At 53.7% G+C, this 15,653-nt stretch overlaps 2 protein-coding genes across 2 annotated transcripts in view; one reads left to right on the top strand and one right to left on the bottom strand.

Annotated features, from left to right (window-relative positions):
• The window catches only part of LOC140367080 (molybdopterin synthase catalytic subunit), a 135,320-nt gene that overhangs the window by 61,876 nt on the left and 57,791 nt on the right, over positions 1-15,653 (top strand). The window lies entirely within an intron of this gene.
• The window catches only part of man2a1 (mannosidase, alpha, class 2A, member 1), a 68,778-nt gene that overhangs the window by 4,298 nt on the left and 48,827 nt on the right, over positions 1-15,653 (bottom strand). The window contains exon 20 of the mRNA XM_072453394.1: positions 13,754-13,887. Coding sequence (XP_072309495.1) covers positions 13,754-13,887 — 134 coding nt within the window. The remainder of the gene's footprint in view (positions 1-13,753; positions 13,888-15,653) is intronic.

Raw genomic sequence — 15,653 nt, forward strand, 5'->3', positions numbered from 1 at the left:
AGGCGTGGCACCAGAAGAAACACACGCTCAGGCTCAAGGCGTGGCACCAGAAGAAACACACGCTCAGGCTCAAGGCGTGGCACCAGAAGAAACACACGCTCAGGCTCAAGGCGTGGCACCAGAAGAAACACACGCTCAGGCTCAAGGCGTGGCACCAGAAGAAACACACGCTCAGGCTCAAGGCGTGGCACCAGAAGAAACACACGCTCAGGCTCAAGGCGTGGCACCAGAAGAAACACACGCTCAGACTCAAGGCGTGGCACCAGAGGAAACACACGCTCAGGCTCAAGGCGTGGCACCAGAAGAAACACACGCTCAGGCTCAAGGCGTGGCACCAGAAGAAACACACGCTCAGGCTCAAGGCGTGGCACCAGAAGAAACACACGCTCAGGCTCAAGGCGTGGCACCAGAAGAAACACACGCTCAGGCTCAAGGCGTGGCACCAGAAGAAACACACGCTCAGGCTCAAGGCGTGGCACCAGAAGAAACACACGCTCAGGCTCAAGGCGTGGCACCAGAAGAAACACACGCTCAGACTCAAGGCGTGGCACCAGAAGAAACACACGCTCAGGCTCAAGGCGTGGCACCAGAAGAAACACACGCTCAGGCTCAAGGCGTGGCACCAGAGGAAACACACGCTCAGGCTCAAGGCGTGGCACCAGAAGAAACACACGCTCAGGCTCAAGGCGTGGCACCAGAAGAAACACACGCTCAGGCTCAAGGCGTGGCACCAGAAGAAACACACGCTCAGGCTCAAGGCGTGGCACCAGAAGAAACACACGCTCAGGCTCAAGGCGTGGCACCAGAAGAAACACACGCTCAGACTCAAGGCGTGGCACCAGAAGAAACACACGCTCAGGCTCAAGGCGTGGCACCAGAGGAAACACACGCTCAGACTCAAGGCGTGGCACCAGAAGAAACACACGCTCAGGCTCAAGGCGTGGCACCAGAAGAAACACACGCTCAGGCTCAAGGCGTGGCACCAGAAGAAACACACGCTCAGGCTCAAGGCGTGGCACCAGAAGAAACACACGCTCAGGCTCAAGGCGTGGCACCAGAAGAAACACACGCTCAGGCTCAAGGCGTGGCACCAGAAGAAACACACGCTCAGGCTCAAGGCGTGGCACCAGAGGAAACACACGCTCAGGCTCAAGGCGTGGCACCAGAAGAAACACACGCTCAGGCTCAAGGCGTGGCACCAGAAGAAACACACGCTCAGGCTCAAGGCGTGGCACCAGAAGAAACACACGCTCAGACTCAAGGCGTGGCACCAGAAGAAACACACGCTCAGACTCAAGGCGTGGCACCAGAAGAAACACACGCTCAGGCTCAAGGCGTGGCACCAGAAGAAACACACGCTCAGGCTCAAGGCGTGGCACCAGAAGAAACACACGCTCAGGCTCAAGGCGTGGCACCAGAGGAAACACACGCTCAGGCTCAAGGCGTGGCACCAGAAGAAACACACGCTCAGGCTCAAGGCGTGGCACCAGAAGAAACACACGCTCAGGCTCAAGGCGTGGCACCAGAAGAAACACACGCTCAGGCTCAATGGCAGAAAGTGTAGCTCAATGGCAGAAAGTGTAGCTCAATGACAGAAAGTGTAGCTCAATGGCAGAAAGTGTAGCTCAATGGCAGAAAGTGTAGCTCAATGGCAGAAAGTGTAGCTCAATGACATAAAGTGTAGCTCAATGACAGAAAGTGTAGCTCAATGGCAGAAAGTGTAGCTCAATGGCAGAAAGTGTAGCTCAATGACAGAAAGTGTAGCTCAATGACAGAAAGTGTAGCTCAATGACAGAAAGTGTAGCTCAATGACAGAAAGTGTAGCTCAATGGCAGAAAGTGTAGCTCAATGGCAGAAAGTGTAGCTCAATGACAGAAAGTGTAGCTCAATGACAGAAAGTGTAGCTCAATGGCAGAAAGTGTAGCTCAATGACAGAAAGTGTAGCTCAATGACAGAAAGTGTAGCTCAATGGCAGAAAGTGTAGCTCAATGACAGAAAGTGTAGCTCAATGACAGAAAGTGTAGCTCAATGACAGAAAGTGTAGCTCAATGGCAGAAAGTGTAGCTCAATGGCAGAAAGTGTAGCTCAATGACAGAAAGTGTAGCTCAATGGCAGAAAGTGTAGCTCAATGGCAGAAAGTGTAGCTCAATGACAGAAAGTGTAGCTCAATGGCAGAAAGTGTAGCTCAATGGCAGAAAGTGTAGCTCAATGACAAAAAGTGTAGCTCAATGACAGAAAGTGTAGCTCAATGACAGAAAGTGTAGCTCAATGGCAGAGTAATAACAGCGGAGCGACCAAGGCTGTAAACTGAACAGTGCTGGAGAGACATAAGTGCATGTTATGTGAACAGACAGAAGTCACAAAGTGCTTCACAAAACACAGAATAAAACAATAAAAACACAAACTTACAGTGAGCAATACATATACAACAATATACAACAATATACAACAATAAACAATAATAAACAACAATAAACAGTTGGATCAGTCCCTAAAACAAAAGCATTTAAAAGGCTCGACTAAATAAAAAGGTTTTAATCTGAGCCTTAAAAGCAGTAAGAGAGTCCAGTGACCGCAGGGAGAGCGGAAGATGGTTCCAGAGTCTGGAACAGTCTGGAAGGATCTGTCTCCTCTGGTCCCAGAACGGGTGCGAGGAACCAACAGTTCCTGCTCCAAGGACCTTAGTGAGCGAGAGGGAGTGTACGGTTTAATCAGATCAAGGATGTGCAGAGGGACCGGACCATTTAAAGCTCTAAAAGTCAGAACTAGAATTTTAAACTGTTTCCATGGAGACGGGCTCCAGTGAAGGGCTCTGAGGGTGAAATGTGGCCCTTCTATTTGTGCGGGTCAAGATCCTCGCTGCAGAGTTCTGGAGCAGCTGCAGACGAGAGAGTTCCTTCTTATTAAGAGGAAAACAAACTGTTACAATCGTCTAAACGTGAGACACAAATGCATGAATTATAAGTTCCAGGTCATTTTGAGACACCATTTTCCTGAGCTTAGAGATTTTCCTCAACTGAAAGAAACAGTTCCTCGTCAACAGCTGGAGTGGTGCTCTAAAGACATGTCTTTGTCAAAGACAACACCCAAGTTTCTAAGACTTGGTTTTACAGTCTGACCTAAAACACCCAAGTGCTGGTTTATCCCTGGAATGACATCATCAGGGGCAATAATCAGAGTTTCTGTTTTGTCTGTTTTTAGCTGCAGAGTTTTTACTCAGCCATTGTTTTATTTGCACTAAACAACTGACCAAGGTGTTTTTCCTGCTCCATTTAAACATGCCATAGTTGAGCCTTTACTGAAAAAGACAAACTTGGACCCGACAGACCCTAAAGTTTCAGACCCATATCAAAGCTCCCGTTCATGTCCCAGATCCTGGAGAATGTGGCTCAGATTTCCTTGATCAGTCAAACATTCACGACTCGTTTCAATCTGGTTTCCTCAAACATCATTCTACGGAAACCGCATTGTTGAAGGTGTCCAGTGACATTGTGATGTCTGCTGATTCTGGAACATGCACGGTTCTAGTTCTGTTGGATCTGTCTGCACGGTTGACCTTTGACACTGTCGACCATCATATCCTGTTGAACAGACTGAGGGACCTGATTGGACGATCAGAGTCAGTTCTTCATTAGTTTTCCTCATATTTATCCGGTCGGAGCTTTAATGTTGCTGCAAACCAAATAATGTCTGACTCAGCTGATCTGTTGTGTGGAGTTCCTCAGGGCTGTGTTTTGGGTCCCGTCCTATTTCTGCTTTATATAATTCCCCTGGGAATGATCATTAAAGAGTTTAGTGATGTGTCCTACCACCTGTTCATGACGGTATTCAGCTCTTTTAAACCTTCTGAGATCCAGAAGCTGAACTCCTTGGTCAGTTGTTTAGTGCAAATGAAACAATGGCTGAGTCAAAACTCTGCAGCTAAAAACAGACAAAACAGAAACTCTGATTATTGCCCCTGATGATGCCATTCCAGGGATAAACCAGTACTTGGGTGTTTTAGGTCAGACTGCTAAACCAAGTCTTAGAAACTTGGGTGTTGTCTTTGACAAAGACATGTCTTTAGAGCACCACTCCAAGCTGTTGACGAGGAACTGTTTCTTTCAGTTGAGGAAAATCTCTAAGCTCAGGAAAGTGTCTCAAAATGATCTGAAGTTACAATTCAATAAGATAAGATAAGATATTCCTTTATTGTCCCACATGGGGAAATTTCATTGGTGCAACGCAGCAAGATACAGAAGAAAAGAACAGATTCATGCTTTTGTGTCTCACGTTTAGACGATTGTAACAGTTTGTTTTCCTCTTAATAAGAAGGAACTCTCTCGTCTGCAGCTGCTCCAGAACTCTGCAGCGAGGATCTTGACTCGCACAAATAGAAGGGCCACATTTCACCCTCAGAGCCCTTCACTGGAGCCCGTCTCCATGGAAACAGTTTAAAATTCTAGTTCTGACTTTTAGAGCTTTAAATGGTCCGGTCCCTCTGCACATCCTTGATCTGATTAAACCGTACACTCCCTCTCGCTCACTAAGGTCCTTGGAGCAGGAACTGTTGGTTCCTCGCACCCGTTCTGGGACCAGAGGAGACAGATCCTTCCAGACTGTTCCAGACTCTGGAACCATCTTCCGCTCTCCCTGCGGTCACTGGACTCTCTTACTGCTTTTAAGGCTCAGATTAAAACCTTTTTATTTAGTCGAGCCTTTTAAATGCTTTTGTTTTAGGGACTGATCCAACTGTTTATTGTTGTTTATTGTTGTTTATTGTTGTTTATTGTTGTATATTGTTGTATATGTATTGCTCACTGTAAGTTTTTTGTGTTTTTATTGTTTTATTCTGTGTTTTGTGAAGCACTTTGTGACCTCTGTCTGTGAAAGGTGCTGTAGAAATAAAATGTACTTAATTACTTACTTACACCGGGAGAAAGAGAGAGATTTACCATTTTGGTCCCCCAGGGGCCAATAACATCAAACACTCTGAGGAAGAGCCTGCAGGGAAAGAGAGGCATCCCACAACCGAGATGCTCAGGGGCCGATGGCTCTGAGAGATGACCACAGCACCAGGCCCCGACATGATACACGCACCGGGCCCCTGACATGATACATGCACCGGGCCCTGACATGATACATGCACCGGGCCCTGACATGATACATGCACCGGGCCCCTGACATTATACATGCACCGGGCCCCTGACATGATACATGCACCGGGCCCCTGACATGATACATGCACCGGGCCCTGACATGATACATGCACCGGGCCCTGACATGATACATGCACCGGGCCCCTGACATGATACATGCACCGGGCCCTGACATGATACATGCACCGGGCCCCTGACATTATACATGCACCGGGCCCCTGACATGATACATGCACCGGGCCCTTACATGATACATGCACCGGGCCCTTACATGATACAGGCACCGGGCCCCTGACATGATACATGCACCGGGCCCTGACATGATACACGCACCGGGCCCTTACATGATACACGCACCGGGCCCCTAACATGATACATGCACCGGGCCCTTACATGATACATGCACCGGGCCCCGACATGATACACGCACCGGGCCCTTACATGATACATGCACCGGGCCCCTAACATGATACATGCACCGGGCCCTTACATGATACATGCACCGGGCCCTTACATGATACAGGCACCGGGCCCCTGACATGATACATGCACCGGGCCCTTACATGATACATGCACCGGGCCCCAGACATGATACATGCACCGGGCCCCTGACATTATACATGCACCGGGCCCCTGACATGATACATGCACCGGGCCCCGACATGATACATGCACCGGGCCCTGACATGATACATGCACCGGGCCCCTGACATGATACATGCACCGGGCCCTGACATGATACATGCACCGGGCCCCTGACATGATACATGCACCGGGCCCCGACATGATACATGCACCGGGCCCTTACATGATACATGCACCGGGCCCCTGACATTATACATGCACCGGGCCCCTGACATGATACATGCACCGGGCCCTGACATGATACATGCACCGGGCCCTGACATGATACATGCACCGGGCCCCTGACATTATACATGCACCGGGCCCTTACATGATACATGCACCGGGCCCTGACATGATACATGCACCGGGCCCCTGACATGATACATGCACCGGGCCCTTACATGATACATGCACCGGGCCCCAGACATGATACATGCACCGGGCCCCTGACATTATACATGCACCGGGCCCCGACATGATACATGCACCGGGCCCCTGACATGATACATGCACCGGGCCCTGACATGATACATGCACCGGGCCCTTACATGATACATGCACCGGGCCCCTGACATGATACATGCACCGGGCCCCTGACATTATACATGCACCGGGCCCCGACATGATACATGCACCGGGCCCCTGACATGATACATGCACCGGGCCCTGACATGATACATGCACCGGGCCCCTGACATGATACATGCACCGGGCCCCTGACATTATACATGCACCGGGCCCCTGACATGATACATGCACCGGGCCCTGACATGATACATGCACCGGGCCCTGACATGATACATGCACCGGGCCCCGACATGATACATGCACCGGGCCCCTGACATGATACATGCACCGGGCCCTGACATGATACATGCACCGGGCCCCTGACATGATACATGCACCGGGCCCTTACATGATACATGCACCGGGCCCTTACATGATACATGCACCGGGCCCCTGACATGATACATGCACCGGGCCCTTACATGATACATGCACCGGGCCCTGACATGATACATGCACCGGGCCCTTACATGATACATGCACCGGGCCCCTGACATGATACATGCACCGGGCCCTTACATGATACATGCACCGGGCCCTGACATGATACATGCACCGGGCCCCTGACATGATACATGCACCGGGCCCCTGACATGATACATGCACCGGGCCCCTGACATGATACATGCACCGGGCCCCTGACATGATACATGCACCGGGCCCTGACATGATACATGCACCGGGCCCTGACATGATACATGCACCGGGCCCCTGACATGATACATGCACCGGGCCCCTGACATTATACATGCACCGGGCCCCGACATGATACATGCACCGGGCCCCGACATGATACATGCACCGGGCCCTGACATGATACATGCACCGGGCCCTGACATGATACATGCACCGGGCCCCTGACATGATACATGCACCGGGCCCTTACATGATACAGGCACCGGGCCCCTGACATGATACATGCACCGGGCCCTTACATGATACATGCACCGGGCCCCAGACATGATACATGCACCGGGCCCCTGACATTATACATGCACCGGGCCCCTGACATGATACATGCACCGGGCCCCGACATGATACATGCACCGGGCCCTGACATGATACATGCACCGGGCCCCTGACATGATACATGCACCGGGCCCTGACATGATACATGCACCGGGCCCCTGACATGATACATGCACCGGGCCCCGACATGATACATGCACCGGGCCCTTACATGATACATGCACCGGGCCCCTGACATTATACATGCACCGGGCCCCTGACATGATACATGCACCGGGCCCTGACATGATACATGCACCGGGCCCTGACATGATACATGCACCGGGCCCCTGACATTATACATGCACCGGGCCCTTACATGATACATGCACCGGGCCCTGACATGATACATGCACCGGGCCCCTGACATGATACATGCACCGGGCCCTTACATGATACATGCACCGGGCCCCAGACATGATACATGCACCGGGCCCCTGACATTATACATGCACCGGGCCCCGACATGATACATGCACCGGGCCCCTGACATGATACATGCACCGGGCCCTGACATGATACATGCACCGGGCCCTTACATGATACATGCACCGGGCCCCTGACATGATACATGCACCGGGCCCCTGACATTATACATGCACCGGGCCCCGACATGATACATGCACCGGGCCCCTGACATGATACATGCACCGGGCCCTGACATGATACATGCACCGGGCCCTGACATGATACATGCACCGGGCCCTTACATGATACATGCACCGGGCCCCTGACATGATACATGCACCGGGCCCTTACATGATACATGCACCGGGCCCTGACATGATACATGCACCGGGCCCTTACATGATACATGCACCGGGCCCCTGACATGATACATGCACCGGGCCCTTACATGATACATGCACCGGGCCCTGACATGATACATGCACCGGGCCCCTGACATGATACATGCACCGGGCCCCTGACATGATACATGCACCGGGCCCCTGACATGATACATGCACCGGGCCCCTGACATGATACATGCACCGGGCCCTGACATGATACATGCACCGGGCCCTGACATGATACATGCACCGGGCCCCTGACATGATACATGCACCGGGCCCCTGACATTATACATGCACCGGGCCCCGACATGATACATGCACCGGGCCCCGACATGATACATGCACCGGGCCCTGACATGATACATGCACCGGGCCCTGACATGATACATGCACCGGGCCCCTGACATGATACATGCACCGGGCCCTGACATGATACATGCACCGGGCCCCTGACATTATACATGCACCGGGCCCTGACATGATACATGCACCGGGCCCTTACATGATACATGCACCGGGCCCCTGACATTATACATGCACCGGGCCCCTGACATTATACATGCACCGGGCCCTTACATGATACATGCACCGGGCCCCTGACATGATACATGCACCGGGCCCCTTACATGATACATGCACCGGGCCCCTGACATGATACATGCACCGGGCCCCTGACATGATACAGGCACCGGGCCCCTGACATGATACATGCACCGGGCCCTTACATGATACATGCACCGGGCCCTTACATGATACATGCACCGGGCCCTTACATGATACAGGCACCGGGCCCCTGACATGATACAGGCACTGGGCCCCTGACATGATACATGCACCGGGCCCTTACATGATACATGCACCGGGCCCCTGACATGATACATGCACCGGGCCCCAGACATGATACATGCACCGGGCCCTGACATGATACATGCACCGGGCCCCTGACATGATACATGCACCGGGCCCCAGACATGATACATGCACCGGGCCCTTACATGATACATGCTGTTCAACTATCGGCCAATAACCTGTCTCTCCACAACGTGGAAGCTCCTGTCGGGCACATGCTCCTGTCGGGCACATGCTCCTGTCGGGCACATGCTCCTGTCGGGCACATGCTCCTGTCGGGCACATGCTCCTGTCGGGCACATGCTCCTGTCATAATGGCGGCTGACATAAGCGGCACCTGGATCACTACATGAGCAGCTCAGAAAGACATCGGCAAAAATACCAGAAGTTTGAAACATCAGCTCCTGACACACCTGTTACACCTGTTACACAGGTCACACCTGTCGCACCTGCCGTACATGCCACACCTGCCGCACCTGCCACACCTGCCACACCTGCCACACCTGACACTGCCTGGATCCATTACAAGAAGCATATGACTCAATTCCACTCACTTGGATCATTGAATGTTTGGAGTTGTACAACATCAATGGGGCTCTAAGAGCCTCACAGGGCCTCACAGGGGCCTCACAGGGGCCTCCATGAGGCTGTGGAAAACCAGCCTTGAGGCCAACGGCAAGACACCTCCTCACTGCTATTCTGCAGAGGTCTGAACCCCCTCACTGCTGTTCTGCAGAGGTCTGAACCCCCTCACTGCTGTTCTGCAGAGGTCTGAACCCCCTCACTGCTGTTCTGCAGAGGTCTGAACCCCCTCACTGCTGTTCTGCAGAGGTCTGAACCCCCTCACTGCTGTTCTGCAGAGGTCTGCTGTTCTGCACAGGTCTGAACCCCCTCACTGCTGTTCTGCAGAGGTCTGAACCCCCTCACTGCTGTTCTGCAGAGGTCTGAACCCCCTCACTGCTGTTCTGCAGAGGTCTGAACCCCCTCACTGCTGTTCTGCAGAGGTCTGAACCCCCACACTGCTGTTCTGCAGAGGTCTGAACCCCCACACTGCTGTTCTGCAGAGGTCTGAACCCCCACACTGCTGTTCTGCAGAGGTCTGAACCCCCTCACTGCTGTTCTGCAGAGGTCTGCTGTTCTGCACAGGTCTGAACCCTCTCACTGCTGTTCTGCAGAGGTCTGAACCCCCTCACTGCTGTTCTGCAGAGGTCTGAACCCCCTCACTGCTGTTCTGCAGAGGTCTGAACCCCCTCCACCATCAGTCTCCTCCTCTACATGGATGACATCACGCTGGATGCTAAGAGCGAGCGGGACATTCACACCACCAGGATCTACACCTCAGATATCAAAATGTCATTGGGACGAGAGAAGTGTGGTCCACACAGAGGGGGACAGAGGACATTGAGGACAGTTACAAGGACCTGAGAATCTCACAGACAAATGGCAACGAAGAGGAAACAAGGAAAGAAGCTACGGCCAAATAGTGTGCCAAATGAGTGAGGAAAGTCCTGAAGCAGCTCAATTGCCACGCCCTGCCAGTGATCAGACCCCTGAGCCACGCCTTGCTAGTGATCAGACCCCTGAGCCACGCCCTGCCAGTGATCAGACCCCTGAGCCACGCCCTGCCAGTGATCAGACCCCTGAGCCACGCCTTGCTAGTGATCAGACCCCTGAGCCACGCCCTGCCAGTGATCAGACCCCTGAGCCACGCCCTGCCAGTGATCAGACCCCTGAGCCACACCCTGTCAGTGATCAGACCCTGAGCCACGCCCTGCTAGAGATCAGACCCCTGAGCCACGCCCTGTCAGGGATCAGACCCCTGAGCCACGCCCTGCCAGTGATCAGACCCCTGAGCCACGCCCTGTCAGTGATCAGACCCCTGAGCCACGCCCTGCCAGTGATCAGACCCCTGAGCCACGCCCTGCCAGTGATCAGACCCCTGAGCCACCCCCTGCCAGCGATCAGACCCCTGGGCCACGCCCTGCCAGCGATCTGACCCCTGAGCCACGCCCTGCCAGTGATCAGACCCCTGAGCCACGCCCTGCCAGTGATCAGACCCCTGGGCCACGCCCTGCCAGCGATCTGACCCCTGAGCCACGCCCTGTCAGTAATCAGACCCTGAGCCACGCCCTGCCAGTGATCAGACCCCTGAGCCACGCCCTGTCAGTGATCAGACCCCTGAGCCACGCCCTGCCAGTGATCAGACCCCTGAGCCACGCCCTGCCAGTGATCAGACCCCTGAGCCACCCCCTGCCAGCGATCAGACCCCTGGGCCACGCCCTGCCAGCGATCTGACCCCTGAGCCACGCCCTGCCAGTGATCAGACCCCTGAGCCACGCCCTGCCAGTGATCAGACCCCTGGGCCACGCCCTGCCAGCGATCTGACCCCTGAGCCACGCCCCGTCAGTAATCAGACCCTGAGCCACGCCCTGCCAGTGATCAGACCCCTGAGCCACGCCCTGTCAGTGATCAGACCCCTGATCCACGCCCTGCCAGTGATCAGACCCCTGATCCACGCCCTGCCAGTGATCAGACCCCTGAGCCACGCCCTGTCAGTGATCAGACCCCTGAGCCACGCCCTGCCAGTGATCAGACCCCTGAGCCACGCCCTGCCAGTGATCAGACCCCTGAGCCACACCCTGCAAGTGATCAGACCCCTGAGCCACGCCCTGCCAGTGATCAGACCCCTGAGCCACGCCCTGCCAGTGATCAGACCCCTGAGCCACGCCCTGCCAGCGATCAGACCCCTGGGCCACGCCCTGCCAACGATCTGACCCCTGAGCGACGCCCTGTCAGTGATCAGACCCCTGAGCCACACCCTGCTAGAGATCAGACCCCTGAGCCACGCCCTGTAAGGGATCAGACCCCTGAGCCACGCCCTGCCAGTGATCAGACCCCTGAGCCACGCCCTGTCAGTGATCAGACCCCTGAGCCACACCCAGCAAGTGATCAGACCCCTGAGCCACACCCAGCAAGTGATCAGACCCCTGAGCCACGCCCTGCCAGTGATCAGACCCCTGAGCCACGCCCTGCCAGTGATCAGACCCCTGGGCCACGCCCTGCCAGCGATCTGACCCCTGAGCCACGCCCTGTCAGTGATCAGACCCCTGAGCCACGCCCTGTCAGTAATCAGACCCTGAGCCACGCCCTGCCAGTGATCAGACCCCTGAGCCACGCCCTGTCAGTGATCAGACCCCTGAGCAACGCCCTGTCAGTGATCAGACCCCTGAGCCACGCCCTGCCAGTGATCAGACCCCTGAGCCACGCCCTGTCAGTGATCAGACCCCTGAGCAACGCCCTGCCAGTGATCAGACCCCTGAGCCACGCCCTGCCAGTGATCAGACCCCTGAGCCACGCCCTGCCAGCGATCAGACCCCTGGGCCACGCCCTGTCAGTGATCAGACCCCTGAGCGACGCCCTGTCAGTGATCAGACCCCTGAGCCACGCCCTGCCAGTGATCAGACCCCTGAGCCACACCCAGCAAGTGATCAGACCCCTGAGCCACGCCCTGCCAGTGATCAGACCCCTGAGCCACGCCCTGCCAGTGATCAGACCCTGCAGATACAGACCACAGATGTTAAGACTCGAAAGCTCCTGACCACCCTGAGACTGTACACTAGCACCCTGAGACTGGACACTAGCACCCTGAGACTGTACACTAGCCGTAAGGAAGGAGGCGGGGCTAGTGAGTGTGAGAGCCACTATCCAGGACGAAATGTCCAAGATCCATAAGTACATCAAGGACAAGGCTCCTACAGAGGACGTGCTCAGTGAATGTCTCAGACAATGTGGAACAGAGGATGATGAGGACACGCCCCTACACGGGAGGACACGCCCCAACATGGGAGGACACACCCCTACATGGGAGGACACGCCCCTACATGGGAGGACACGCCCCTACATGAGAGGACACGCCCCTACATGAGAGGACACGCCCCTACATGAGAGGACACGCCCCTACATGGGATGTACCACCGGAACATAACTGAAGTGGCTGATATCACGAAATCCTACCTATGGCTAGAAAGAGCCGGTCTGAAGGACAGAGGCCCTGATCTACCACATCAGACAAGACCCAAGGTGTAGGCTGTGCAAAGGGCCCTGAGACAAGACCCAAGGTGTAGGCTGTGCAAAGGGCCTTGAGACAAGACCCAAGGTGTAGGCTGTGCAAAGGGCCTTGAGACAAGACCCAAGGTGTAGGCTGTGCAAAGGGCCCTGAGACAAGACCCAAGGTGTAGGCTGTGCAAAGGGCCTTGAGACAAGACCCAAGGTGTAGGCTGTGCAAAGGGCCCTGAGACAAGACCCAAGGTGTAGGCTGTGCAAAGGGGGCCCTGAGACAAGACCCAAGGTGTAGGCTGTGCAAAGGGCCCAGAGACCATCCCACACATAACTGCAGGTGCAGATGCTGCAGGGACAGCGTACATGGAGCTCCATCACCAGGAGCTGACATAGTGTACAAAAACATCTGTGCAGAGTACGGACTTGAGACCCCAAGGACAAAGTGATAAACACCTCCAAAGGTGGTGGAGAACGAGCCAAGGTCCACTGGGACTTCCAGATACAGACAGAATGGTAATGGAACCAACTGGACATAGTGGTGGTCTCAAGGGTCAGAGGAAAACCCTTTAGCTGTTAGCCTCTAGCTGTTAGCCTTTAGCTGTTAGCCTTTAGCTGTTAGCCTTTAGCTGTTAGCCTTAAGCTGTTAGCCTTTAGCTGTTAGCCTTTAGCTGTTAGCCTTTAGCTGTTAGCCTTTAGCTGTTAGTCACTGACCTGGAAGCCATTGAGGTCAGAAAAGAAGCTGTTGCCGTTGGAGATATCAGTGACCAATCGCATCACAAGTTCTCGGTTAAATTCTGAGCGGATGTCCACAGTGTTCTGGATCTGCAACGACCTGCCCTCGTGCCCTGGAGCAAAACACATTCAGGATTAATGTATGATTAATGTAATGTCCTTCCTAACACCGGTCACTTTAACTATAACGTCAGTACATTTAATTGCAAATGTGTGTACATCTTTATTTAATCCTTTAGGCGAGAGTTTTATAAGTTATAAGCTCGCCAACGCCAAAAACGGAGATTCTAAAAAAAAAAAGTAGTTTTTGGCCAAAACCTCAATAAAGAAAAATAAATAAATGTATTTTGCACCAGGATCTCCGACCTCCGACCATTTCTGCACAATCCCGAGATCGTCCGAACGTCAGAGCTTCAAAACTCTCGCAACTCAAGCTTTTTTTCCCCTAGAGCGCAATGTAACGAAAAACTACTCATTTTCAGCTGAAAGAGCACCTAGAGCACCTAGAGAACCTAGAGCGCCTAGAGCACCTAGAGCGCCTAGAGCACCTAGAGAACCTAGAGCACCCTAGACGCCTCAGAGATCGTTTCGACACCACAGAGATCGTTCCGACGCCTCAAAGAACGTTCCGACGCCACAAAGATCGTTCCGACACCACAGAGATCGTTCTGACACCTCAGAAATCGTCCCGACACCTCAGAGATGATAGATGAAGCTAAACGCCAATTTACTCTGGTGTTTCACAAGGCTGTGACAAATGAATATTTATTTCTGTAAAAAATAGTATTTTTTGTTCTAGAACATAAAATGCCATTAAAGTAGTGTGTAGTAGTGTAATAGTAAAGTAAAAGGTACTCAAGAGCACATTTAAAGGCGAATAAAAAAACATTACACTGAACTGTGTCATGTGTAAAACACGGCTATTGTCGGGGCATTAAGAGGAAACAAGGATGACCCGGATGATCGCCAGAGGCGGTGCATAAAGCACTGGATGATCATCCTTGCGCATACACAGGTCGAGAATTAATAACAAAAAAGTCACCTTTGACCCCGGGTGGCTCACGTGAGTCTATATAGTCACGTGACACCGGGAGCTCAGTCCCTAGAAACCTTCTCGCAAAGCACGAGAATTCCGAGGGACCGGATGGTCTGGCGGTCATCCGGGATTCATAGAACCGTAGTTACAGTCGTAACTTTCGTTCTATTTCATCCCTACTGACCGCCAGAGGCGGAGCATAAAGCACTGGATGACGAATACCAGCAGGGTCCCGAGGAATAGACAAAACCATAGCTCAATGGGACCAGAAGAGTGTTGCCGGAGAACCTCTTCCAGCGGTTGTGGAGAAACCACATTCACTCTCTAGAATCTTGCAAAGGTATTCGGGGATGTCCAAGAGGCCGCCGCACAGATCACGTCCAAAGACACCATGTTCATAGCGGCCCACGAAGTTGAGAGCCCCCTTGTGGAGTGGCACCTCACCCCGGAAGGCACCGGTCGCCCTTGTCGAGCATAGGCTTCCGTGATTACATCAACAATCCAGCGCGCGAGACGCTGTTTGGACAGAGCCTGGCCCTTGCGCGGGCCGGCGAAACAAACAAACAGGCTCTCAGATTTGCGTATCAATGCTGTAGCACGCACATATGCCTCAAGCGCACGGACAGGACACAGCTGTTCGGCGGCAGATCCCGCACCAAAACATGCCAGTTGTAGCGGCCGGTTGTGCCCCTCCGACAAAATCACCTTTGGAACGAAATCTATATTCCGCCAAAGGGAAACCCCAGAGTTGTCGGGGGGCCAACGAAAACAGGAGTCTGCCACGGACAAAGCCTAGAGCTCACTCACCCGCTTCACCGAGGCCCTCGCCAGAAGGAATGCAGT

Source organism: Eucyclogobius newberryi, unplaced genomic scaffold (genome assembly GCF_026437365.1).
Source record: "Eucyclogobius newberryi isolate DKJ021-1_F unplaced genomic scaffold, fEucNew1.0.hap1 SCAF_2, whole genome shotgun sequence".
NCBI lineage: Eukaryota > Metazoa > Chordata > Actinopteri > Gobiiformes > Gobiidae > Eucyclogobius > Eucyclogobius newberryi.